Below are 25,985 nucleotides of genomic sequence, written 5' to 3'. Positions count from 1 at the left end.
GTGCTGACTTAGTATAAGTTCAAATTTAAAGCTATTCATTATTGTAATCATGCGGTAAACATTATCATCACAGGATTCATCGAATGAAATGGAAAAGGCAGTGACAGTGACATCACCAGCACAGCTTACTAGCAATCCTTTGTATGCTGTACCTATGAAGGGATCAAAGAACATTCCTCCTGCTCTACCAGCAAGGAATTCTGTCCCTCAAGTTGTTAACTCCCCATCATCACGATTGAAGCAAGCAGCAAATGTAGATAGCTTGACAGGTAGTTAAAGAAAAGTTTGTTTTCATTGATTTCCACACATTATCAATAAAATAATTATACCAAGTCTGGTATTCAGAATGTGTATTTAATGTTAAAAATGAATTTGGAACCTTTTGAACCTCAAGAAAAGTCTGGTTTTGGGAGAGTTTCCAGGTTTCAGAGAGTCCGGTATTGAGAGAGTTGACTGTACTACAATAAACCTCATGCATTTAAGAGAGATGTGTGGAACAAATAAGTTAAAAGAACTTAACAAATGTGTTACTGTTTGTAAGTGTGCTTTGTTTTGCCATGAAAGAGACGGTAAATTCAATAGGCCGTGATGAGTGATACATGTATTATTATATTTCATAACCATCACAGTCTTTTAAATTAACGTCTCATCCTTCTACCATGCCAAAACAAAAGCTTGCTATTTTCTAGTCCCCCTTTCCGTAACTTTTGAATCCTGAGTGTTAAATTAACATTTTTTAAATATGGCCTTACTACTGTAGGTAATTAATAAAATGAAATGTAGTATGTTTACATTATTTTAATATGTTTTATAATTGTGTGATCTAGATCATTGTAACGTTATTGTCTATTATTGATTTTAATACAATTGGCCTTGTTGCTTATTTCCAGGCATGCCATTATCTCCTGTGTCAGCATATGGTTATCAAACATTGCCAACTGTCATCAAACCAAAGGTAAGTAAGTAAGGCTGAGAAATGGTGGTTTAAGATAAATTGTAGAAACATAGATAACTAATATAGGAATGAAACATGGGCCTATGCATGGGAATAGTGTATTGTTGATAACAAAATAAATCGTGTTATTAAATGTATTAATTGTTATCTCTATTGGACTTGACTATCATTTATATGTAAGGAAAACATCCAGCTGCATTTATACAACTAGTACACAATTCTATAACCTAACTAATTTTTAAATACTTAATTATAAATATTCTTCATACTCTTGCATATTTTTGTTAACATCAATTCAAATGAAAATGGATTTGTTTCATTAACATGTCATTTTAAAAATATAAACCATTTTTTGGATATTATAGTCTTCATGTTCAGGCATACACTATCGCTTACCGATTTAAATATACCTATACATAACCTTACGATCTGATAACTTTAACAATATTAGTATTTCTATGCACTGCAGTCAACTCTCCCACAGTCGGACTCCATAAACGGAAATGGTCCAAAAGGTCACAAAATATTTCCTACTACAGTATAACACACTGACCATTTTGAGGCAGCCCAAATGGTGTCCTATTTTGGGAAAGTTGTCTGTACCTATAATCACCACAGCAATGCTAAATGTAAACATTTTATTGTTTGTTATAATGCAAAGCAGCTTGGTAAACATGTACGATGGTCATCTGTGGTAGGTTTTAGTATCATCACTTAGACACATTGTTTTATAATAGCATTTTAATGTTGTGATACTGTGTTGCTTTTATGGCAGTGAAGTCAATTTCAAAGTATTGTAGAATCTCTACTGCCGATTAAATTAACTTGGTCGTCCTGATTACCCACAATCCATTTTGATACTGCTCTATCTATTCTATCTATCCAGCATCTTAGAATGAACTTTCATTCTTTTCTGTCCTGCGTACCTTACTCAAATGGTTTTAATAATTATATTAAGATGGATTTTGTACCAGGTAGACCATCTCCTGATCAATCCCTTTGAATAGCTTCAATAGGGGGGAATATCTTACCCTGCAATGTCATCACTAAAAATTGCTGAGTTAGGTATAGATGGATCTCTTCATACTAAACTAAAATTCTAATGTAATATAATTAATCTGAACACAATTTATTTCAAATGGAATATTTTTAAAATGGCATATTTTTTGCCTAACAAAGTAAAGGAGCATGCTTAGTCTTGTACTCTACAGTGTAGAATCCACCATGAACTATTAGATTTAGATAAACAGTTAGAACACTCTATTTTCCTAAAAATTACCACCTTATCCATGTATCAACAGTCAATGTAATCGTTGTTTACCATTTCCCTCTATTTAGATAGATCAAGTTGATTTGATTGGCAGTAGAGATATATTAGCACAAGTAAACCGATACATATTCATATTCCTCGATATAATTATCATTGCTTGAAACATTTTTGAACTTCTATGTAAATGTTTTATAAAGAAATGTTACTAGCTAAAGCATTACAAAAAAATTCTATTGAACCTTGCAAAAGAATGTTTTCAGTATTAGATCTTTTAAGCATGCTATAGTATAGAGTAGATTAGATTTCATACAGCACAAATCTGTTGATGTAGCAATTTTATCTTTTTCTTGATTAACCGTTTTGTTTTGGATTTTTCTGTTCCATTTCATTCAAATGTATTTGATAATTTAAGGATGTTAATAGCATGTTCTTTACAATATGTTTTGTATTTTATAGATAGTGATGTTGGTAACAGTTTTAGAGTATTACATTTCTGTTTCATTTCTGCCTTCTATTTTATGCACTTGTATTTATCTTTTATAGGACGAATTGATTCCATTTAAACGTTTTTCTGCTGAAGAGTGCTCCCGTAGCCATATGCAATCTAATGTCAAATCAAGCTTTTCACATGAAGTCATTTCACACGGCTCTCAACAACCCATCATTGATGACAACGATGCTGTACTAGGAAGCTCACCAAGAAACCGAATGAAAAAACAGTCAAGAAATCTACAGAAAATGCAAAGTTTTGATGTTATTGAAGAGAAGGCCCAAATTATAGCTGCTGAACCTCTGTATTCTGAGATAATGGAGATAGCAACAACATCATCAAATAGTCAAGTAAAGGTTGCAGATAACGGGAACAAAGTTGATGGTAAACCGGGATTGACCTCTCAATATGAAGCTGTTCTAGACGCTTATGAAGAAGCCATGAAGACGGAAGAAAATAGTGAAAATTTTGCAATTTCTAACAAAACAAAGAATTTTGGATCATTCCGCAAGTATGATAAAGAATCAATAAAGGTTGTTGAAATTCAACGAAATCATGGAGAACGTCTCGGAATGGGACTTAATATTCAGGGTATGCCAAACTCATCAGAACATGTTACTGGAGTGTTTGTGCGGGTTGTTCACAAAGAAGGCCCAGTAGCACGTGCCAATGATGTACAGTTAGAAAATCAGGTTTTAGAAGGTGATAAGATTCTGGAGATTAATGGAAAAAGTTTAGAAGGTCTTTCGTATTCAGATATTGTTTCAGTTTTTAATGTCTTGCCAGAAAAATTCAATATTGTTCTTTCAAATGGACATAAAGATTCCGAGAACCGAACTACAAAAGAATCTTCTTTCTGGAACAAAATAGAAACAACTAAAAATGAAAATGTCTTAAATACGAAGAACAAGAACAGTAATGGTTTTGAATTTAAATTCTGGAAAACCATAGAAAACCACGGAAAGGCATTATCAAGTTTGCGTGATTTGATCAGTATGAAAGGCAAACAGAAATCTAAAGACATTACAAAAGAAGATGCTCCTAATTCTGATTTTGATAATAATCTGCTGGTTGACGATGATGAAGATGACGATGAAGATATTGGTGAAATGTTAATGTTGGAGACAGAGCCTATTGATGATGCTCAAAATTCTGATACAGAAAGCCAACAAGAAGTATCTATGCTAGAGACTTCACCTTTGTATGCTAAATTAAATCACCATGACCAAATATTGTCACCTACAGAATCTGATGATCTTATGAATTGTAAGATACAGGAATTAAGTAATGGCCTCCATGTTACATTAAATGATATTAGAGATGCAGATCCTCCTGTGACTAACATAGATGATATTATGTCATCTGAAAGCAGTCCAGACATCAGTTTAGCAAACACAATGGAAGAATCGCCAGGTTATGCTGAAATTAAATGTAATGGAATAACATTTTCTAACGACCATACCATTAAAACTGATTCCAGCCATCAAATTCAAAGTAATCAGGATAGTGATGCCTTACAAAGTGTTGTTGATGACATTTTTGCTTCAGTTTTAGATGATTCCACGGGAAGTAACAATTATTTACAATCAGATGGCAGTGATTTTGGAGATGATTTGATTACAGAGACTTCAGATAATCCCAATTTTGAAAAATCATCTACCGACGATATTAGACCACCAACTGGCTTTAGTGACAACTCATTATTAATGTTTTCAGGTGAACTTGAAGAAAATTCATCATTAACTGATGATTCTGTTGGGCCATCTCCGCGCAATAAAAAAATTGACCGGAGCTTAGATTCTATATCACCAACCAACAAGTCTTCTGTGGTTGCAAGCTCTCAAATTGATTCTGCAGCACAAGAAAAGCTTATTAAAGCAACGCATTTGTCATCTGTGGAATGTGAATTGGATGTCAATCCAGATTTCACTCTTGCATACAACATTCACCCAACAATTGAGAAAAAAAATGAGCTTGATCGTAATGCTAAAATGTTACTTCTATCTAAAATAAAAGCAGCATCTTTTGATGATCAAAACACCAACCGATCAAAACTATCTACCAGAACAAATGAAAAGGAAATTGTTGAAACAGTCAACTTAAAAGAAGTGAAAGAAGAAGTACCATTAGATCTTCAAAATCGATTTGCTAATGATGGTAGACCTATTTCTCCTGGATCGCCAAGGCCTGAAATACCAGTAAAGCCAGTTCATCTCAGGAGAGCACAATCACAGACAACGGCAGATAATATTGTGTCTAAGCATATTTTTGAACAGAATAAAAAGCTTTTAAAGAAAACCCCAACTTTCAATGACAAATTTAACAAGAGGCTAACAGCTGAAGAGATAAAATCTGCAAGAAAAGGTGGTGTTCAGGATCGAGCTGCTCTTTTTGGGAGTGTAGTTAAAAAGAAATCTTCATTTTCAAAGACAATTTTAAGAGAACAAACTAAAAAGACAGATGAGGAAACATCTTCCCAAGAGGAATGTACACCTGTCCTGTCTGCTGTCAAAATGGAACCTGTCTTTCATTCTATTAAAGATCCATGTCTATCTCCCAATAACAAACTAGACTCCTTACCAATTTCTGAGGTTTCTGAACCTGTAGAAGATAACATAGAAAAGGAAAAAAGAAGTGGTACTGAATCAATTCCATCTTCACCATCAAATTCACCTCTGTCATCGGCATTAACTGCTTCACAACCATCCTCACCAATTTCATTATCAACATCAAAAGTATCACCTCCATCATCTCTTTCTTTGTCATCATCAAAACCATCATCGTCGTCGTCTTCTCCATCATTCCCTGAAACCACATCAAAATCATCATCCAATGTATCGTCACCTCCAATATCAGAATCAACACTATCATCTCCAATATCATCATCTTCTTCATTACCAGCTTCCCCATCAGCATATTCTTCACCAGTTCTTTCAAAATCTGAAGGCACAGACCAACTGGAAGCTGATTCACATGATAACCTTGAAATATCTCAAAAGCTCTCAAATAAACAAGATATTAAAAGCAAGAAAGACAAATTCCAAAAGTCTGCTGCCACTAGTGAAAAAGGAAGTAAAGGAACACCAGCAAAACTAGCAGTACCAAAGAAAATGTCAACGGTAATTGATGTTGGGAAAAGCACCAAGGCTTCAAGATTATCTGACACAAAAAAGACACCAACATCAACATCATCCAGAGACAGTAAGGCAAGGTTGTATGGGAAAAAATTTAATTGGAATTCCAAAGTAGAATCTGCAAATAAAGAAGAAAAAAGTAGTTTAAGTAAGCGCCAACCTCTTGGAAATGGAAATGGTTCTAAACAATCATCCCAGAATCAAGCTTTCACAAGGCTTCAGGAAACTAAGAAAAAGTCACCCCAGTTGTCGCCAAAAAAGAAAATGGAACAAGACAGAATAAAGAATAGAGAACCAGTTTCAACAAAATTTGCACAAGCTTCAAAATCAGATGTATCGCCTAAACCTAAAAGAAAAAATTTGCAAAAAGATGAAGAAAAAACATCTCCAAAACGACATCCAGTTGCCAAATCAAAAGATTCTGATACAAATTTAAAAAGTAAATTGATTACTGTTGGACAACAGAAACGTAAAGAAGGAATCCATCAGAGGGAAACATCACCAGTAAAAATAAATGCTAAAAAAGATATATCCAAATCGGTAGATAGAATTTCTGGTTTGAGAAAAAAGTCTGATTCACCCAGTCCTAAGGCAACCAAAGGAAAAGAAGAGGTAAAAGAGCCTTTAACAAGTTATGGTAGAAATGTCATGAAGAAGGAAGTACTCTCAAAAGATTTGCCTCAATCACAGCAAGAAGACCATTTAGTCAGTCCTGATGTTTTACCAAAGATAACAACATCTGATCAAACGGACTTTCCCAATCGATTTTCACATGGCTATGATGATGATCCTTATGAAGGTGTCTTGGAAGTTCAGGTACGTACACGAGGTCCACTAAACACTTAGTCTATACTTTAAACTAAAAACACAGATTTTCTTTTAAAGATTAATATAGAACATGAATAATGTTAACGTTTTTAATTTTGAATCAATTAGAATTTTATTATTCATAGATGTTTTATTGTAAAAAAGGACGTTATTCTTTTTCTATTTATTTAATCTTGAGTTTGATATGTTGATTTCAATGAATCATTAACAAAGTACTGATACAAAAGTAAAATAGAAATTTTTTGTTACGTTTACAATACAATTGCAATAAAAAATGTAATGAAAGTATATTGACATTAATAATATATTGTTCATTTTACCTTGATTCATTTCATACAGTAATAGCTAATGATTGTCACGTATGTTATTCTTGTACAGTGATAATGCAATTGTCCTGCACATAAAAATTATAAACGTCAACAAAACAAGAAGTGACATCACAACTTGACCTTCAACAATTGTAATCAATCGCACAATTGACCTTGATAATGATTGACCTAAAGTATTTATATATCCTCAAACAGTTAAGTATTTTGCTTTTTCACTAGATAAACCCACGAGAGAAAGAAATGCTTGGTTTGAGAATTGAAGGAGGATCAGACACGCCGATCGCTTGTGTCTATATCCAGCACATCCTGCCAAATTCTGCTGCACACAGAAACGGTCAGTTACTTGTCGGAGATCAGCTTTTAGAGTTCAACGGTGAGAGTATGATTGCTGTAACCAACGATGAAGCTAATAGTATTCTACATAGGAATACAGCAGGGCCGTTTACGCTCGCTGTATCGCGGAAACGACAAGACTGGAGGCTGGATGATACTGGATATACAGTCATGGAACGGTATATGTTACATAATGAACATATGTTTGATGCAGTAGATTCAGAAACTGTGACACTTAGAAACAAAAACTCACGACTACAACCTTACGGTGAGTTAATGCACTTACTTTTTTTACTAGCTTACTTTGAATAAGGCAATATTAATTAGAATGATATTTCCCAAATGACACTATTGACAGACACATTTCTTTGTTTTTTTTTTCTTTTTTAAAGACTCTTTTAAAATGTTAACATCTTAAAACCACATTTCAGAATGCTAATCTTCAACAGAATCTAGATTTCTTTATTTTCTTATTGCAAATTGTATAATATCTACATAATAAATATTCTAATGCATGTGGTATCTTCTTTTGTTTATGGTGTATTTTATTTTACATAAACTATCTTAGTGGCTTTGTGGCTTTCCTTTTGGTATTGTTTACGTACATTTTACTACACATGCCCACACAACTCATTTCTGTAACTTTTTCGAGGGTACTTAAACCACTTATAGACAAAATTCTGTTAATTTTGTTTACTCTGTACAATTTAACTTCCTGAAGTGAAATTCAGTATAAACAAAACAATGTAGAAATGTGTCTGAATTAATTTTAATATAAAAAAAACAACCATCAAAATATCCAGATCCTAGCCTGATTATACACGATAAATGCATGATAAATGATGACAATGAACAGATAAATATAAAGTTTTTCCATACAGAAACAAAAGAAATTATAAAAGCATGTCTTCGTTAAAAATACTAATTGTTACAATTCTAATAAAATGTCGTCACTATAACTATTTTTATGACATAGGATTAAACTTTTTTGGAATTTAGAGAGCTATCCCTGGTACTGTACCTAACAAAGATTGTGTTTTTTTGTGTTTTTGCTTGTGTATGGTATTGAAATAAATCAAATCATAACACCAAGCAAAATATGGTAATGTAAAAATCTTTTTTTGCGTGCATGTGAAATCATTTGAATTTGTCAATTATGTTTTGACGTAATATTTATTATCATTAAGTCAACTTGGTGAATATAGCTACTTAACATTTTATGACACAATGAATGACTTCAATTATTTTAGATGACATCCCATAAGCCCCTGTCACTCTGATATGCTCCTTCACACATTTACACTACATAGTACAAATCAATGATTAACTCATTATTATCTGTCCTGATTTCCTGTGATTGCCCTATCAGCCCATTTTACTCAGTTTGGCATAAACTGCATTGCACACTAAACGTTCAGTGCATTCTCTCACTGTATAATGTTCGATGGATGGATGATTGATTGGTCAGGAATACAATAATGTGCTGTTGAATATTTTGTCATGGATATGTTTCAGGACTCTTTATATTCGGAATCTGGCAGCAGTAACACTACGGAATGGATGCCTAGTAATATTATTTTCATTTTATTGATATTACTTTGTTTGTATTCTTTATTATAGTTGTTTTAAATAATAATATTTTTATAATTATATCTTTATATTTATGATTTTTAAAAATCATATTTTTTTTTTATTCTACTATACTAACTACTTTAGTTCTTAAATTTTTTACTAGGTATTATTTTTGTTTGTATTATAGTTTTATAATACAATTACAGTGTAGTATAACAAATGGTCACGCTTGAAATGGAGTCCTATAAATGTCAAAACTGAACTGAAAACAATGCAACTCAATTATGTTGACTTATTAGGCATTCCGAGAAACTGAACGCAACTGAGATCAACTGATCAAAGTAACTCACAGTTGTGCAAAATGTGATGATATTCTCATAGTGGGTCTCTGTACTTCTTTCAGTTCTTGTAATTCTGTCGCAATAAGATGCCATGATGAGTGCTCTAGCATAACTAACATAATTTACAGATTTTCGCTAAAAAACAAACAGAATAGTGAATACTCACTGTGGATAATACTGTAGTGATGTCATTACACAGTGTCCACTGAAATGAGCAACCATTTTTACCAGGAATTAGTAGAGTACAATGCTATCTTGGCATGTATACAAATAACAACTATGGTGTATAGGAAAGTTTTTCAATAGAAATATGCTATACAGATCTCAATGTCTTTTCATTGCTATTTATATGACTAGTTTGAGTTCACCGTCAAAACAAACATTACATTGTGCGTTTATTTTGATTAGCAAATAGTTAACAAAACAAGGTACATAAACGTGTTATATGTAATTCAATAAAAATGTCCCACTTCAATTTCCTTGAAAAAATAGGGTTAGGGTTAGAACATTAGGTATGGTATGTACTGTATGGTAAAATAATATTATAAACGTTAATACTTTTATAACATTTATTAATTTGAAATGCAGTATATATGTCATCAATTTACTTATCAACATTTTTAATAAATGTAAAATATCAAAATTCATTTTTGCCATTTCCACACATTTCAGGTATGGCTCTCCTGCATTAACTTCACTTAAAATACTGTAATGCAATATGTTACAGCTGTTGAGTTTCACAATCATTTGAAAGCATTGTTAATACATGCCTTTTAAAGGTATTACAGATTTAACAAGTTAATACTTCACAATTAACAAAGCACTTACATAAATATTGCATTAAAATCAACTTACAACTCCCATGTACGTTTTATTCATAATATTAAACAATCAGGACATGTAAAGTATTCGTTCTTCCTGCTTAGAGGATTAAATTTCTACTTAAATAGTTAATTGTCTTTGTCAATGTTCATTTTTTAAGCATATAAACTAATACTATGTTTAAAATAATTTATACTTCAAGCAAGAAATTGAAAACAAATCAAACTGTTCAGTCATTCCTAGTTTCCTGGGATCCCATTTCATCATTTCTCTTATATTATAAACACTGTACATACCTTACTATTTTCTCTGATATGATTTTGATAAATAAACATATCCGTATTCTTCTTCCTGCAACCTTCACAAAGTAGAGAAATTATATAATGATTTAGATTAATGGGTAAACGTTAAACGTTCCATATGTACATACCAGACCATAGGTCTGTATTAGAAACAGATTAGAGGAATCTACCTGCTACAACACAGATGTTTGATACATATGCTCCATATAAAAGTTAATATATTGTATTTATTTTCATCCCAACATAAACATTGTTTATAATATAACAGTTAAATAAATGTATATAAATATGAATTAATAAACTATAGTCTTACTTATTTTACAATTGCTGTTTTAATATTTTTTCAGGTGGTATCTGGCAATCAAAACGTCTCAGTTGTTCAGAGTCTGAAGCATCAAATTCAACAGTACTTCTTAGTAAGGCCGAGCTTGATAAGTTGCTTGATGAAGCAAATGATGCACTTGAACACCCAGAAGATGATGACGTGGCTGTGATTGTTCTTCATAAGGAAGATGAGAAGCAAGGCTTAGGTTTGACATTGGCTGGTGGAGTTGACCAAGAGGTTAAAGAAATCACTGTAAGTTAATAATTAAATGTCTTAACAAGTCTAGCACATAACATTTTTTCCATCAATATATATTTTACTATAGGGTGCAGATCAATGTATTTTATATTAAATGATTAATTTTGATTGTTTTATAGGTACATAAACTGATTCCTGGTGGGTTAGCCCATCGAGATGGAAGGATACAAAGGGGCGATCGACTTATCTCTGTCAGTGGTAAAGTGTTAAAAAATGTGACACATGCGCAAGCATTGTCATTCCTCAAGGTGAACAGAAAAGATGTTGTTTTAGTGGTTTCAAGACATATAGAAAAAGAAGATGAAGGTATGTATTTTTATTAGGATCAGGTTTATATGATACCTGCAATATGTCTGTTGTTAGCTCTTTATTAAAGTTTTTTACAAGAACCTCATAAAACACAGTATTTTGTTGAGAGTTAATGCATTTAGTATTATTCAGTGTTTTTGAGTAACTATAATGTACTGCGCTTTCTGTATTTTTTTAAATAAAAGGAAATATTTTATAGATTTTACTATAATATCAATGTTGGTATCAAAATGGCTATAGATTGCATTTATATTCATAATTCCTTAAATACGTTTATTTCCTATTAATTCTGTTGAGAAGATTATTCATGCTTAAAACGTTATCATGAGGGATTAAATTTTGTTAAAAACAATTAGAGTAGGTCAATTGATGTCACTTAGGGTCAATTAAGTATGTGCGGAGTCACCTCATAAACTGATTACTAATGATGATAATTCTGTTTCAGTATCAATGTAAAATTATGTTGACATCAAATTTTAGGCAAAAACATAACCATCATAAAAATTGATCAATACATTGATTATCATAGTTCAATAGTTATAGCTGCAGATTGACCTCTCCATGACCTGAATACGTTACATATAAAGATGGCGAAGAGTTGCTTACACAAGTTCACCCCTTTCAGAAAAATTTAAACAAAAAAATGTTTTGTGGAAAATTGCAGTTTTAAAGATAGCCTTCTTTGCCCCATGGAGATAGAGTACAAATAATTACTGTATGATAATAGATTAATGTTATATTATTTACCTTCAATATTAATGTCCTTATATTTTACTTAGGTCTTCCAGCTGGCAGCACTGAAATAACACTAACCAAGGGTTCAGCAGGCCTCGGCTTTAGCATTGAAGGTGGACGCGGATCCCCCAGAGGTGATATACCAATCACAGTAAAGAAAATATTCACTGGCGGAATCTCTGATCGCAGTGGACAGCTCCATGTGGGTGATGAGATCTTGCAAGTTAACAGCTATAAGTTTGTGAATTTAACACACTATGAAGCCTGGACAAAACTAAAGAGTATCCCCTCTGGTAACGTGAAAATGATCATTAGGAAAGCTGGTATTACGGATGCAAAAGACTGATTGAAGATTTGAATATTATTGTAATTTATGTAAATTATGAGAAGACAGAATTTTGAAAGGAATTGTACTGTTAAGATATAAGAAAGAAGACACCTGAAAATATGATGAAAATTCATATTGCAGAATCTATTTAAACTTGTTTATATTTTGACTCTTATTATACATTGTAATGAATAAAATAAATAATATTTATAGTTGAGATTTGCAGGGTGGGATTGTTTTAATATTATGTCAAATGATACCTGTTAGTAGATTCCTGTCATTTAACGGAAGGATTGTTGATAATCCCATTCCATGGCCTTTACCGTGCCTCATAAAAATTGGTTATACTGTTGTATAGTCTGGCCTATTAATATTGTCTGCTAAAATGCTCTCCATTGTTTCACTGTCAAATTTGCTATATTATGATCACATCCCAAAGGGGCTTTTCCCATTAATTAATGACAAAAATCTACTGTACTTTAATGTAGAATAATGAATATTTTGCATTCATACTTAGTAATTTATACCATAGAAGAAACTTTTATTGCTCTATGTTCATACACATTATTTGTTGAAAGAATAACAATTTCATTTCATCTTTGGACACAATACAAAGATTTGTAGCGGCGTTTTATATTCATTTTTGTGTAAATATGTACGGTAAACATTGATTTTGCTGCCCATTCTCTGTCACAAATCATATTTATTTTATTCTTTAAATCTCTAGCAATATGATTAGGACTTCCCAGTATTATTATGATAAAGAACACCTTAACTACTATTGGTATAACAATCTATATATTAATATTATTATAACTAAGTCAAAATAAAGTCCTTGTTTATACCAAGATATTTTATCATGCATCTTATGGATATCAAAGCATTTTTAATTAATATAATAAAACTTTACTAGTTACCAAAAAGAAAATCACCTAATTTCTGGATGTTAGTATAGTTCAGATATTATCATTAATGATAATTTTGTTTTAATGTATATGTTTGATATTATGTGTACACTCAATATAAACTATGGATTACACTAGGAACAATTTGGTGCTTTGCATTTTCCATTCGTAATACCAAACTAATTAATAATATTTATGCACAAGTCATGAAATAGCCAGAGTTTCATTGAAAACTTTGCTTTTAATAATCGTTATTACCCATATTTGTTAACATGTTGACACCAAATGATGCATCATAGTCTGTATTGCATAAAATTCAGATTCTGAATGTGACCAACCCATGAACTTATTGGACTCTGGACAGGAATAGGCAATTGCAAAGAATGGGTAATAGGTCACCTACCTGTGGTATCAGTAGCATTTAAAATTAGATAATATATTCAGAATGATTGAAATCATATCAGAGAAGAGTGCCATTTCACTTTGTCTGAACACATTTAATCCTTCCAATAATATTTATACTATACATTTTAACCTTTAATATTTAAAATATTAGTGCATCCCTCTAGAATAATGGAACAAACTATAACTTAAACCTTGACAATTTATATACAATTATACTTTTTTTGTTGCTAGATTAAATAAATTGTAGATTGATTAGACATTTATATATTTTTTGTAAAGAATTATGTATTTAACTTTAGTTGAATTTTATTTGTTTGTACTTTTATTAAAATACAATTAACTGTAAATTGTATTTAAAAACTGAATTGAGTCACATGTCTCCTTATACTTAAAGACCCATTCAACCAATCAAAAACTTTAAGTAATGAATTTTTTAGTAAACTTTGACCTGATAGGGTTATCTGGAATTAAGATACAACCAATCGAAATCTAGTTAATGAATTTTACTGAACTGATTGGGTTGTATCAAGTTATGATTTTTTTTAAACAACTTTTTTGGTGTAAAACTTTTTCTCGATTAGGTTTCAAATTAAAAGTCCATGCAACCAATTACACCACAACCAAATTCAGCCAACTTAATGCATTTTATCTATATATCAACATTTTGATAGCATAAATGGACATTTTTACAGATATACAATCTTTCTAAACGGGTACCCTTTTATTTTTTCTATGTACATTTATAGTAATTGTGTTGACTAATTTGTGTTCTGTTCTGTATTCTACATTTTAACACCTTTAAACGCCTTGCTATATTACACCCCTTTCTCTGCTGTAGTCTTAGGTCTACACTGAATGTACTTCTTTTGTACATTATCTATTGTTTTATTGTGAATATTAAAATTATTTGGAATGTAACATTAAGATGTATTTACCCTCATATAGATCTTATTTATATTCGTTTAATAATTATCTAGCGTCTGTTAAATAATTAAGTATTACATTATGGCCAAACCTAGATGAGCGAATACCTTTTATTTAGTCTTTTTGTCAAATCATCAGTTGAATAATTATTATTTTTCATTTTCTTGACAGTAAAGAGATATGTAATTTCACTGTAATATCTCTATGATCTACCACATAGCTGGTGAAAAAAAAAATGTGTTGGTGTTAAAAAAAAACCTTGGAATATCTTAACTTTCTTATAATAATATGACTGATTTATTTAAAAATTATTATTAACCATGTTTCTACTTAGTGTGTATGTGATAGGGAGGGTGCTAGATAAAAGGGTGAAAGTAAGTTTTCTCTTCTCACAAATTAGAATCTTGATATATTATAAAACATATTTTTGGCTGTGATTTTATACAATTTAGCATCTTCAAATAAATTTGTTTCGAATTATATTAAGTTCTCTTGTAAATAAATAAATTGTACATTTTATTGGTTATATAGTATATATATATATATCAAAGAAAATGGATTTTTTTTAACAAAAAAAATGTATTAGTTAATATTTTGTGTCATATTATTGTCAATTTGATGTTTGTATGAAGGGTGTTGCCATTTAGTTGGCTCTTTTATCTAATGGTGCTGGAAATTATAATCCAATATTATGTTGTTGGTAAGAAGGATTTTGATAATAAAAAAATGGTATTTCTTACTTTTATTATTGTTTATAATGTGCTTTATATTGTTTGTTTGAACGATTAGGCCTTGTTTCTATTTCCTCTAAGATGTTGTTCTCGAATCTGATAATAAATGTTAATTAGTGCAAACATACTCTGCTGTTAACTATACTCAACGGAAAAACAAATATTCGGTCACAAAGCCCCATGAAATAATTATGTCAATTACCAAGAATGCAATACAGACATTACAACATGTATTTACTATTAATCCCAAAGAAATTAATTTTGTATATAGGAGGACCAATAATAATATTTTTCCAATTACATTTAGATGAAGTATAATTTAAATGTTATATATAAACAAGAAATATTTCTTACAAAAAAACGCTGCTCGCTTGTTGACGTAACAGTTTTAAAGATATATTGTCCCCCTGAAAAATATTTTTTATTTCAAATTTGTTTTTGAATGTGTCATTTTATTGTCACATAATAGTTATTCACGTTAAACAAACAATTATTTACCTGAAAAAATGTAATATAAAGCAAAAAATACTTAAACTGTCTGGTTTTTGGGTTATAATTAACTTTAACTTTTGTATTTGAAGTACAAAAAATACAACAAGAATTCATACTTTGATATGTCATAATTGTGCAATTGAAATTGTTATTAAATAATAAATAAATAATAAATTTTTAATAAAAATGATGTCTAAATAATATTACTTGATATACTAAACAGACTCAATTTTGTCACTTTAGTTTTTTTGTTGCTAAGGTCAAGTCTGGGGTCACTTCATCAAGCCTAGATGCTTCAAGTGTCAACAAAGTCATTATTTATTGAACAAGATTTTACAGATTACTGTCTACATGCATCTATATATCAGCAAATTGTTTCATAGACTCTCTTCTCCCAGACGTGCTTTGGGGTTTGTAATTTTAGCATGACCCGTCCTAGTTTACAAATTACCAAAAACGTCGGCATCTAGAACTATAACTGCTGCTTGCTTTAGCTTCTGAATGAGTAGTCCTCTTGGGACGTAGCTGGCTAAAGCAGCAGCGTGAAAAAATTCAACGAATACGTACAGGTAATTAAAAAATTATAGAAAGATGAGGGCGCTGTATTGAGAAAATGAAAATAGAAATTGGTACTACTAGCTTCCGATATCCTCTATAAGTGCCATGCGAGAGATAACAATTTCAATATAAAACGTGATTTTTTATTATTTTACGATATGAATCTGTTAAAACATTTAACCAGAGTTCAGTTTTACCACTCAACTAATAAACTGTAAGTTTATAGCATTAGCTAGGCCCTACTACTAATAAAACTTAACTAGACCTATGCCCCTCTGTCTAGCCTGGGCCTAGGCGCGCTAGCCTAAATTAGTTGGCTAGCTTCTAAGCTAGGGTGCGAGCCGGGGTGTGTGTATGACCGTGACATACTAATCTTATCTACGTCCGGTGGGGCCCGGTAGGATTTTATAATGTAAAATGTTATTAAGTTGCGCATATGCTAAAATTATATTTAATGTTATTGTGATATTAAATGTTACGTTACTTTTATACATTTTTTAAAACTCAAAATTACTGATTAGGCTAGGCCCCCCTAGTTTAGATTTATTCTATTCCGAAACTGAAGAGACCGCCCTCTGGGTGTTAAGTTATGTTTTGTGGCGTTAACGCGTTCTTGTGACGAATGAAACATTTTATACATGCAAGATGCGTTTACCAAATTCAACAATTTTGGAGAACCATCATTGGAGTTCTGTCTGATGGGAGAGTGAGTGAGATATATTATGATTTTTTTTTCTCTGAAATTGTTTTTTTTCTTTTTTTAGAATCCAAAATATAATAAGTTCAAATCAAGTTCACAGAGCAACTTATTCAACATCCTTTACAAGGATTTTTACCAACCCTGGATGTTTACAGAGAAGTTCTTCACCTTCAAGCATCATTGGAGCTGATACAATATGCGTGCCATGCAGATTTAAGGCAAGGGGAAATACCTATCAACCATCTACATTTAAGAGGAAGCGGAAGTGTGGCTTGCATGCTAGACTAAAGAAAAAGGGAGGAATTGCAATTCTGTTGAGGCGAATCATTAAAGGAAGAACAATATTGACTCATTGAGAGAATTCTGTTGAAGATGAAAGAACAAAGGATGATTGTTTGACAGAAAAATAGATAATTACAAAATCAAACAATGATCGACACCTAAAAGCCTGCAAGTCTGTTGAGTACCTATATAATGCTAATTATCATGAATGTTAGAAAATAAAGAATACTTACTGTAAAAATAATTGCATTTATCTTTTCATTGAAGTGGCCATCTCCAACAACTCTGGCAAATATTCCACAAATTCCTCAGGTGATCGCTGAACATGGAAATAGGGGTACAATAAGGGAACAATTTGTCCCAAATATGTTAATACTATAATAGCGCTATTATAGTATTAACACTAGGGGTTCCAATGTACTGTATTTAGAGACATGGTCAGATTTCATCACAAAGCGCTATCCACACGTTTTTTGAAACGCATTTTATAGACAAACGACGCGTTTCGAGACTTGAGAGTGTACATTTCTGCAAAACAACAGCAGCACAAATCTCATGCAACTAGAGTTCCGCGAGAGGAGAGATTTCGCCAGTCACAAGATCAAAATTTCCGTGTTCAATTTTAGCTAGCGTTTAACGATCTAGGAACAACATTTTCTAGATTATGGTATAATATTGAACATCATTAATTAAACAAATTGAGTATCCGAAGGCATTAATATAAGCCGCTAACTAGGCCTATATTAGGCTAGGCCTAGCTAGCCTAACTAGGCCTAGTAGTAGGCTGCCGCCTAGGCCGGGCCTAGGCTCTAGTCTAGCGTAGGCCTATACTAACTATAGATAAGCTAGCCTATGAAGAAGGAGGCCCTGGCTGGTTGGAGAGGGCCAGAATCTTATGGAATGGAATAGCTAGCTAGACCTAGCAGGTTGGCTATGCCTAGAATTGAAAATAACTAGGCTAGTTAGGCTAGATATGGCCTATTATTAAAGGCTAATAGTAATAGCCTAGGCTTCAGGCCATGTGTAGGCCTAGTAGCCTAAGGCTTAGGTCTACACTAGAGCTGTAGCTGCAAATTCTTAGCTACTGATTGAGATTAGGCTAAATTATGTTTAGAGAGTACATTCAGGTCACATCATTATCAATGAACGCTAATCTGTGGTTGAAACCTAACCCTAAAAAATCTTGGTAGGTAGTGTGTGAAAGGCTTCCGATTTAAACGTTGAAAATTATAGCTTATTTTACTTACCAGGTTACATTGTTTGTAAATGCTGTATATTTTACGCACTTTGTTTTTGCAGGTAATTATCGAGTCAATGGTAGTAATTGTGTAAGGCAATAAATTGATAAAAAGAAAATGCCAACATCTGAAATTGCAAAATCCCAAGAGTACCAGAGCTTTAGGGCTTCAGTATCACAGCATAAGGTAATCTGCACACAGTGCCTTATGACCTTACTAAAGAGCTTATAAGAGCTAAACATTTCGGTTGCCTCAATTAGCGAGTGACTGTTCCAAACCCACTGGGTTGTACATGGTGACACAACCTCCATCAGATATGAAGAACAACTGACAGTGATTGCAAATTGCTGATGTTTATCATTGATGTCATATTGTACAACAACTGTAATTAAAGCTTTTTAGCCCCTTGTCTACTGGACTTCAACAGAAAACTCCATTCACTGGTCCAACTCAAACCATACACCTCTTCAAGGTATTCAATTCATTTTTTAAATATATTATTTCATCAGGTTCAGGTAGATGATGGATCAAATAAAGAATGGACCTTATATGATGCTGGGCCACGTTCTGTTCGCTGTCCCCTTGTTTGTTTTCCACCAGCAAGTGGAACGGCTGACATATTTTTCAAACAGATTCTTGGATTAACAGCAAAAGGTTATCGTGTCATAGCTGTGAGTTTTGTTAATTATAAATTTCCTCTACTATATTAGAGAGGTTTCGCAACGCTACAAATACGATAACGAAAACGAATACGTCACGCACATGTATTCGTTTTCGTAAGCCTGCAAAAATCGAGGGCGCCGTCGATCCAAAAAAAAAAATGTGACTGCGGTAAATTCGAAGCGCAGCAGGTACGTGTTGCTTGGCTGCCTAGGCCTAGCGTAACATCAAAGCGAGTGAGCACTTTAAAAACTGCTATTTATCAAAATCGACTTGTTATTTTAGTAAATTACTTTTAGTAAATTACTTTCAATAAATCTATAATTATATTATAATCATGAATCATTTCTGATTCAAATGCAAAATGTGGAAAATAATCAAAAACTATACTCGTTTTGTAGTTACGAATATGACTGGTGATATTCGTCAACACAAATACGCTTTACGAATATGAAATGGGGATCAGCTCAAAAGTTTCATAAATGTATGACGTATCCGTTTTCGTTATCGTATTCGTAGCGTTGCGAAACCTCCCTATTATTATACTATGATATATACTATCTCTTCAATTTTTAATTATTGCTTTGCATAAATAAGCAAATCTTTATTGTTAAAAACAGTAGGAAGCACCTAAGCTTTATTGCAAATTTTAGTTTCACATTTCTTTTTGGGCAGGGGGGATTTATTAAGCAGAGTCTTCCACTTACAGTTTGAGTCAGTACAGTCAATCATCATTTCAAAACGTTGCATCTTTATTAAATTGTGTACTGTATTATGTGGCAAATTAATGTATGCATCATGACATTAAAAGTATGTGTAAACCATTGAAAATAAAAGCAGGAAATGATATTAATTAATTTGTATTATTAAAAAACTGTTTCCTTATTAATATTATATTAAAAAGAAAACTTTGTAGGACATTTTATATATAAGATGCTTGTTTGAAATTGCTGTCAAATTAGACAAATAAGAACAAATATGAAATTAACTTAATTTAATACTTAGGCACAGAAAATTATAATAAAAAACTATAAAACATATTTATTTTGGTGCAATACTAATTTTTTTATTAAAAGATGTTCTCATATTTTCATATTTTTAACTGTGCTTTTAAAGCTACCCTTAAATTATGCAGTAACCCATTTATTAAATTACTTTTAAATTAATACATATTTATCAATTAATAATGACCAGTTAAATATGAATTTATGAGATAAATAATACTTTTCAACTCATTTTCTGTCTTTAATCTGGTCACATCTAAAACCATTCAAATCAGATTATGGTACTATACTACTTATTAACCATTGTGTCTTAATCATGAAGTGAGATTATATTTGAGCTAGAATATAATTGTACAATGATTTTTGTTTTTAGATGGAATATCCTGTATTGTGGTCATTGGATGATTTCTGTGAAAGTTTTAGAAAATTACTTGACCACATGAGATTAGATAAGGTACTGTATTTTAAAAATAACTGGTTCTGTACAGGTTATGGAAATTCAATTCAGTGATGGTCCTGGAGAATGACTGAAAAAAGTTCTGGAAATATTTACAAATGTCAAATTTAAATTAATAAATAAATGTTTTCTTTAATGTCTGAAACTATTTTTTTTTTCACATATTTTTTGGCTTCCATAGCCTATTTCCAAAAATAAGTTATTGATCCTGTGTTTTCCCAATTCTGGCATAATTGTACTGAAAATTGAAAACTTTGATTGAAATTGTTGACTGGGGACTGATGATGCAAAGCTAGTATTAGTAGTATGAGTAAATTATCATGTTATAGTACCCGCTGCTTCCTTGCACTCAGATCTAACAGGTAGCCATCAGTAGGCCTACAGGCTTGCTGGTTTAGATGTATGAACACCAGACTTGTGATCTTGAGGTTGTGGGTTTGTGTCCTCTTAAGAATCACTTGAACTTCTTTCTGAATGTACTAGTCTGGAAAATAAGTTAGGCGAACATCTGATTTGTGTTGTTCTCGAATACATATATTGAAGCATAAAATAAAATCAACCTTTTTTAAAGCCTAATGCATGACGAATTGGGCCTGGACCTGATTAATATACCTGAACAGCAGGTCACCCACCTGACACTCTCTAATGTAGCTATATCTGAATTGGTGTTAATTTATATTTTCTACAGATTCATATTTTTGGAGCATCTCTTGGAGGCTATTTAGCTCAAAAGTTTGCAGAATACACATACAGAAGTCCACGTGTTCACTCTATTATTCTTTGTAATTCGTTTGTCGACACAGACTGTTTCCAGCAATCACAGTCAGCTACAACGTAAGTTGCCCTCTATGTCACCAAGAGATCAATTGTTCGACGCCAGACAATTTCTTATACACATTTTGAAATAGAACTTTTCATTTTCTTAAAATTTCTAAATTTGAAAATTATACAAGATCAATTAATATTTAGTCCATTTAATGTTAAAATGTGCTCAAGCTGCCTATGCAGATGCAATTTTAAACCTATATATGCAATTCTTAACCATATTCAAACATTTTTAGACCACCCACTACTATTTGTTATGTTAACAGGGTTGACAAATTTGTAAAGGACAGTGAATGTATGGCTATCCTTGGCAATACACCTACATTAAGAATACAAATATTTTTGGAAACATTTAAATTTATTTAATACAATAATATATATATGGTTCACAACATAACGCATCTTTTTATTCTTGTTAAACACAGATACTGGGTGCTTCCAGGCTTTCTTCTGAAAAAGATGGTGATGGGTAATTTTTCCTCGACCACTTTACCTGATGCTGACATTGTGAACTCCATTGACTTTATGGTTGAGAGAGTAAGATTTTATCAAACTTTACAAATGTTACATATTAATTCAACTCTCCAATCATCTTGCACCATGATAACAGATTTGCTGAAGGTTTAAATTGATTTCTGAAAATCAGACTTTTCTAAAAACGAAAAAGCGTTTTCAATATCGGCTCTAACTGAACTGTTTACTGATAACATTCAAAATATCTGAAGTTAATTCCTATAATGTATTTTGAAAATATTCAGATATATATTTTTAAACTGTACCATAAAAAATGTAATCTTTCTTTATTTCTGTATTTTTTGACAAAACGTCCAGTACTTCTAAACTGTCAATGAAGTTCTTTTCCTAGATGTTGCTCTGCAAATATTTTCTGATTGATCTATTTCATTTCAGCTGGACAGTCTTGGCCAGTCAGAACTAGCATCTCGGCTTACTATTAATTGTGCAAGTTCATATGTTGAACCACAAAAACTAAAAGATCTTTATGTAACATTGATTGATGTAAGTACAGTATGAAACATTTTGATAATCTCCTTTCACACTAGCTTTTCCATCATATCTATTCTAATTGAACTAAATGCATTTGGCTATGTGATCCTTTCAGATAGGAATCCATAGATGTGGTTGTGGCTTTATTCATAGTACTCTGCCAATAAAATGTACCTGAATAGGATAGACAAAAAAATGCTCATCTAACTGGAAGTTACCTGCATGCCAAACCTGAATGTAATAATGTACTTACTCAAATCAAGAAGCAACAATATTTTTGCTAAAAAATTATTACCTATATATTGTTACAAACCGTGAAAAGTATATTATTAGTGTATAATTTTTATTAAGCCTAATCAATGTAGAAAGTTTTATAAATATTGTATATATGAAGTCCCAGTTATTGTCAACTGTTTGGAACTAGCCTCAAATGTTGTTTATATAGGTGTTCGACAACTGTGCCATTTCCCAAAATGTCCGAGAAGAAATGTACAAATGTTACCCAGATGCAAAAAGAGCTCATCTAAAGTCAGGTGGAAACTTTCCATACCTTAGCAGAAGTGATGAAGTTAATCTTCACATACAGGTAAAAAACCATTGTTTACATTGTTTAGTTTTATTGAAATTAGAGTATTTGTTTGTGAAAACATGTACAAACCACAAACTATATAAGCTTGTCATGGGGGAAACGGTCTTCGTTGAAATATTCCCAATGACTGTTTTTGTTGTATTGTTGCTTGTATATAGTTTAATTTTCTTTTAGTTTTTTCTTTTTTTCTCTCATTATGTTTTCCTTCTTTTTGTTTCTTTTTCAAATTGTTTTGTTTTGTTTTTGGACCGCTGCACCGCATGTTGTGAGTGCCACCGATCCAAAGGTGAATGGGTCAACAAATAAATAAATATTCATTTCTCTATTTTTTTCTTTCTGTATTGACCAATAAGAAATAAACTTCTTCTAATTGCTCAGATTCATTTGAGAGTTTTCCTAAACACCAAGTATAGTGCACGTGATCCAACCATCATTGAAGATGATGGAACAAGTTATAGAGCCAGTGCAAGCAGTGCTACAGAGATGCAGTGATGCCATTTCACCCTCCAACAGAAAACCGAGGCCTTGTGTACACACTATACAAAGAAATATATGCTTTTTTATTGTAAAATATTAAAATTAAAACTTTTGATATATTGTATATTGTAATTTGATATATATATATATTTTTGAGTTTTTTTCAGCAAGAGGTGGATTATTATTATTTATTTTATAAACTTTATATTATAATCATAAAAATAATGATAGTGTAAATAAAAAAAAATGTGTATTTAAAAAAACCGCCAGGAAATAATCGTTCTAACTTAAGCATGTCTAGTTCATTATTTAGAGGGTTATGTTCAATTATATTATGGAAATATATCCACTATCTTCTAATTCTTTAACATGGAAAATAGTTAATCTCATGCTTTATTCATGATTTCTGCTTCAGATTTCCAGAAACAAAAATAACTAGAATTTACTATTCTGGAAAAGATTCTGAAAAGAAGTAGTAGTTACTGCAACATAATAATTTTGACATCCCTACTTTATTAGAAAAAAAGATTCCTTTCCTACTTAACAATTTGGATGGAGGAGATATTAAATTTGAACTGAATAGTTCCAGACTGGAGACCTGGGAACTCCAGACTGGAAACCTGGGAACTCCAGACTGGAGACCTGGGAACTCCAGACTGGAAACCTGGGAACTCCAGACTGGAAACCTGGGAACTCCAGACTGGAAACCTGGGAACTCCAGACTGGAGACCTGGGAACTCCAGACTGGAAACCTGGGAACTCCAGACTGGAGACCTGGGAACTCCAGACTGGAGACCTGGGAACGCAAGACTGGAAACCTTGGAACTCTAGACTGGAGAGCTGGGAACGCAAGACTGGAGACCTTGGAACTCCAGACTGGAGAGCTGGGAACGCAAGACTGGAGACATGAAAACTCCAGACTAGAGACCTTGGAACTCCAGACTGGATAGCTGGGAACGCAAGACTGGAGATATGAAAACTACAGACCTGGAAATCTAGACTACAGACATGGAAATCTAGACTGGAGACTTGTGAGATTCAAATTTAATTTCGTGCTTTGATGCATCATTTTTTATTCATCATTTTTCCTAATAATATTATATTGGTGTGTAAAAATGTAGAATTTGATTGTTTTGTTTTTTTTACTCAAGTATACATGAACCATATAGAAATAAATGTTATTTTTACTCATTTTAGATTATAACAAAAATCACATCTCTTGTTTTACATCTATGAACAGTGATTTTAGAAATGTCATATCTTTCAGTACATTAATTGTTTTTGTTTCAATAATTGTCATAGTTTATATTTTTTATGAAAAATTATGTATATGTATAACGTAAATGAAAATGTATAATAAATCTATATTACAAAATGTATATTTGTTTTATTGATAATTAAAAGCTGTTTCACAGGTTTTTTTTTACATCAATGTATAAATAAAAGATAACATTCGTAGGAGATTATGTAAATGTAAAAATATGTAAACAGGTGCACATACTGTTGAAATATAATTATGATGGTGTAAATCAAAATCTCGGAAATTGCATAGTAATATAATAATAGTTTTGGGTCCTAACACCAGCACCAAAAAATAGGAAATTTAATGTATGCTTCTGAATATCTTATCTTGCTATTAATGTGTAATATTACAGTAAGCCTATTCAGCAGGAGAAGAATCATAGCTCTGATTATAATTATGTGGCTTCTACGTGATATTTAAAGATAAATATAATAATTTACTAGAAATGAAAATTTCAGTTGACGATAGAAATTTAGAACCTACAGTAGGCCTACAGTGTTATTGTTCACTTTACTCATTTTATCTCTGTGCGAATTTTCCAGATGCAAGCATCTTTGAACAAAATATCGAGTTTTGACCAAACGTGAAAAGAAAGGACTTATTCGCATGTAAAATACTTCGCAGACAATTATTAAAAATAAAAGCACTGGGTTGGGTCGACTTTTTCTCATTCTCACAGATTTCCTCATCTTTATTGTTTCAACTTAGGCCTAATTAATTAAATTTCAGTATATCATCGGGCGGTTTAGAATTAATGTTCTGTGCCTGATATGTTTATATATATAATATATATAAAAGTATCTCTTCGAAGATAATACTAAAAATTGGTCCAGAATTGGGACCCTGGTCCGGATTGCCTTCAAACGTTAATGGAGTGGTCCTTGACCACATATCTATTGTATTTTAATTTTGGTAAAGATCTTGCAATAACATTTTGAGTAATCCAAACAAACAGACAGACAAGCACACGTATATATACCTCCTTGGCGGAGGTAAAAAAGGAAATACACATATGCAAGATATTATAGAATTCTAAGAAATTAGGAGTGGAATCAACCATAACCTCAGCAAAATTATATGAAAACCTAAAACCAACATG

General features: G+C 31.9%; 4 protein-coding genes across 4 annotated transcripts in view; all 4 read left to right on the top strand.

Annotated features, from left to right (window-relative positions):
* Positions 1 to 15,304, top strand: part of LOC144845785 (uncharacterized) — a 41,344-nt gene extending 26,040 nt beyond the window's left edge. The window contains exons 13-19 of the mRNA XM_078703218.1: positions 74 to 269; positions 891 to 955; positions 2,769 to 6,665; positions 7,226 to 7,607; positions 10,724 to 10,953; positions 11,079 to 11,265; positions 12,048 to 15,304. Of these exons, the coding sequence (XP_078559344.1) occupies positions 74 to 269; positions 891 to 955; positions 2,769 to 6,665; positions 7,226 to 7,607; positions 10,724 to 10,953; positions 11,079 to 11,265; positions 12,048 to 12,349 (5,259 nt within the window). The 3' untranslated portion in view covers positions 12,350 to 15,304. The remainder of the gene's footprint in view (positions 1 to 73; positions 270 to 890; positions 956 to 2,768; positions 6,666 to 7,225; positions 7,608 to 10,723; positions 10,954 to 11,078; positions 11,266 to 12,047) is intronic.
* A 1,097-nt stretch (positions 15,305 to 16,401) lies between these two features.
* On the top strand, positions 16,402 to 17,555 carry LOC144845241 (uncharacterized). Its single transcript, XM_078702428.1, has 2 exons — positions 16,402 to 16,560; positions 17,111 to 17,555. The coding sequence occupies exons 1-2, from the start codon at positions 16,505 to 16,507 to the stop codon at positions 17,400 to 17,402; spliced, it is 348 nt and encodes a 115-aa protein (XP_078558554.1). The 5' UTR covers positions 16,402 to 16,504; the 3' UTR covers positions 17,403 to 17,555.
* A 309-nt stretch (positions 17,556 to 17,864) lies between these two features.
* Positions 17,865 to 24,962, top strand: LOC144845270 (maspardin-like). The gene is made up of 9 exons (XM_078702461.1): positions 17,865 to 17,995; positions 18,628 to 18,752; positions 19,076 to 19,237; positions 20,604 to 20,684; positions 21,376 to 21,521; positions 21,938 to 22,049; positions 22,422 to 22,529; positions 22,963 to 23,103; positions 23,485 to 24,962. The coding sequence occupies exons 2-9, from the start codon at positions 18,684 to 18,686 to the stop codon at positions 23,596 to 23,598; spliced, it is 933 nt and encodes a 310-aa protein (XP_078558587.1). The 5' UTR covers positions 17,865 to 17,995; positions 18,628 to 18,683; the 3' UTR covers positions 23,599 to 24,962.
* LOC144845701 (uncharacterized) lies at positions 23,918 to 24,962 on the top strand. Its single transcript, XM_078703129.1, has 3 exons — positions 23,918 to 23,962; positions 24,063 to 24,511; positions 24,571 to 24,962. The coding sequence occupies exons 1-3, from the start codon at positions 23,918 to 23,920 to the stop codon at positions 24,629 to 24,631; spliced, it is 555 nt and encodes a 184-aa protein (XP_078559255.1). The 3' UTR covers positions 24,632 to 24,962.
* Positions 24,963 to 25,985: the final 1,023 nt, after the last annotated feature.

The sequence above is a fragment of the Antedon bifida genome, chromosome 6 (genome assembly GCF_963402885.1).
Source record: "Antedon bifida chromosome 6, ecAntBifi1.1, whole genome shotgun sequence".
In the NCBI taxonomy this organism is placed as follows: Eukaryota; Metazoa; Echinodermata; class Crinoidea; order Comatulida; family Antedonidae; genus Antedon; species Antedon bifida.
This window is presented reverse-complemented; position numbering and strand designations above follow the sequence as displayed.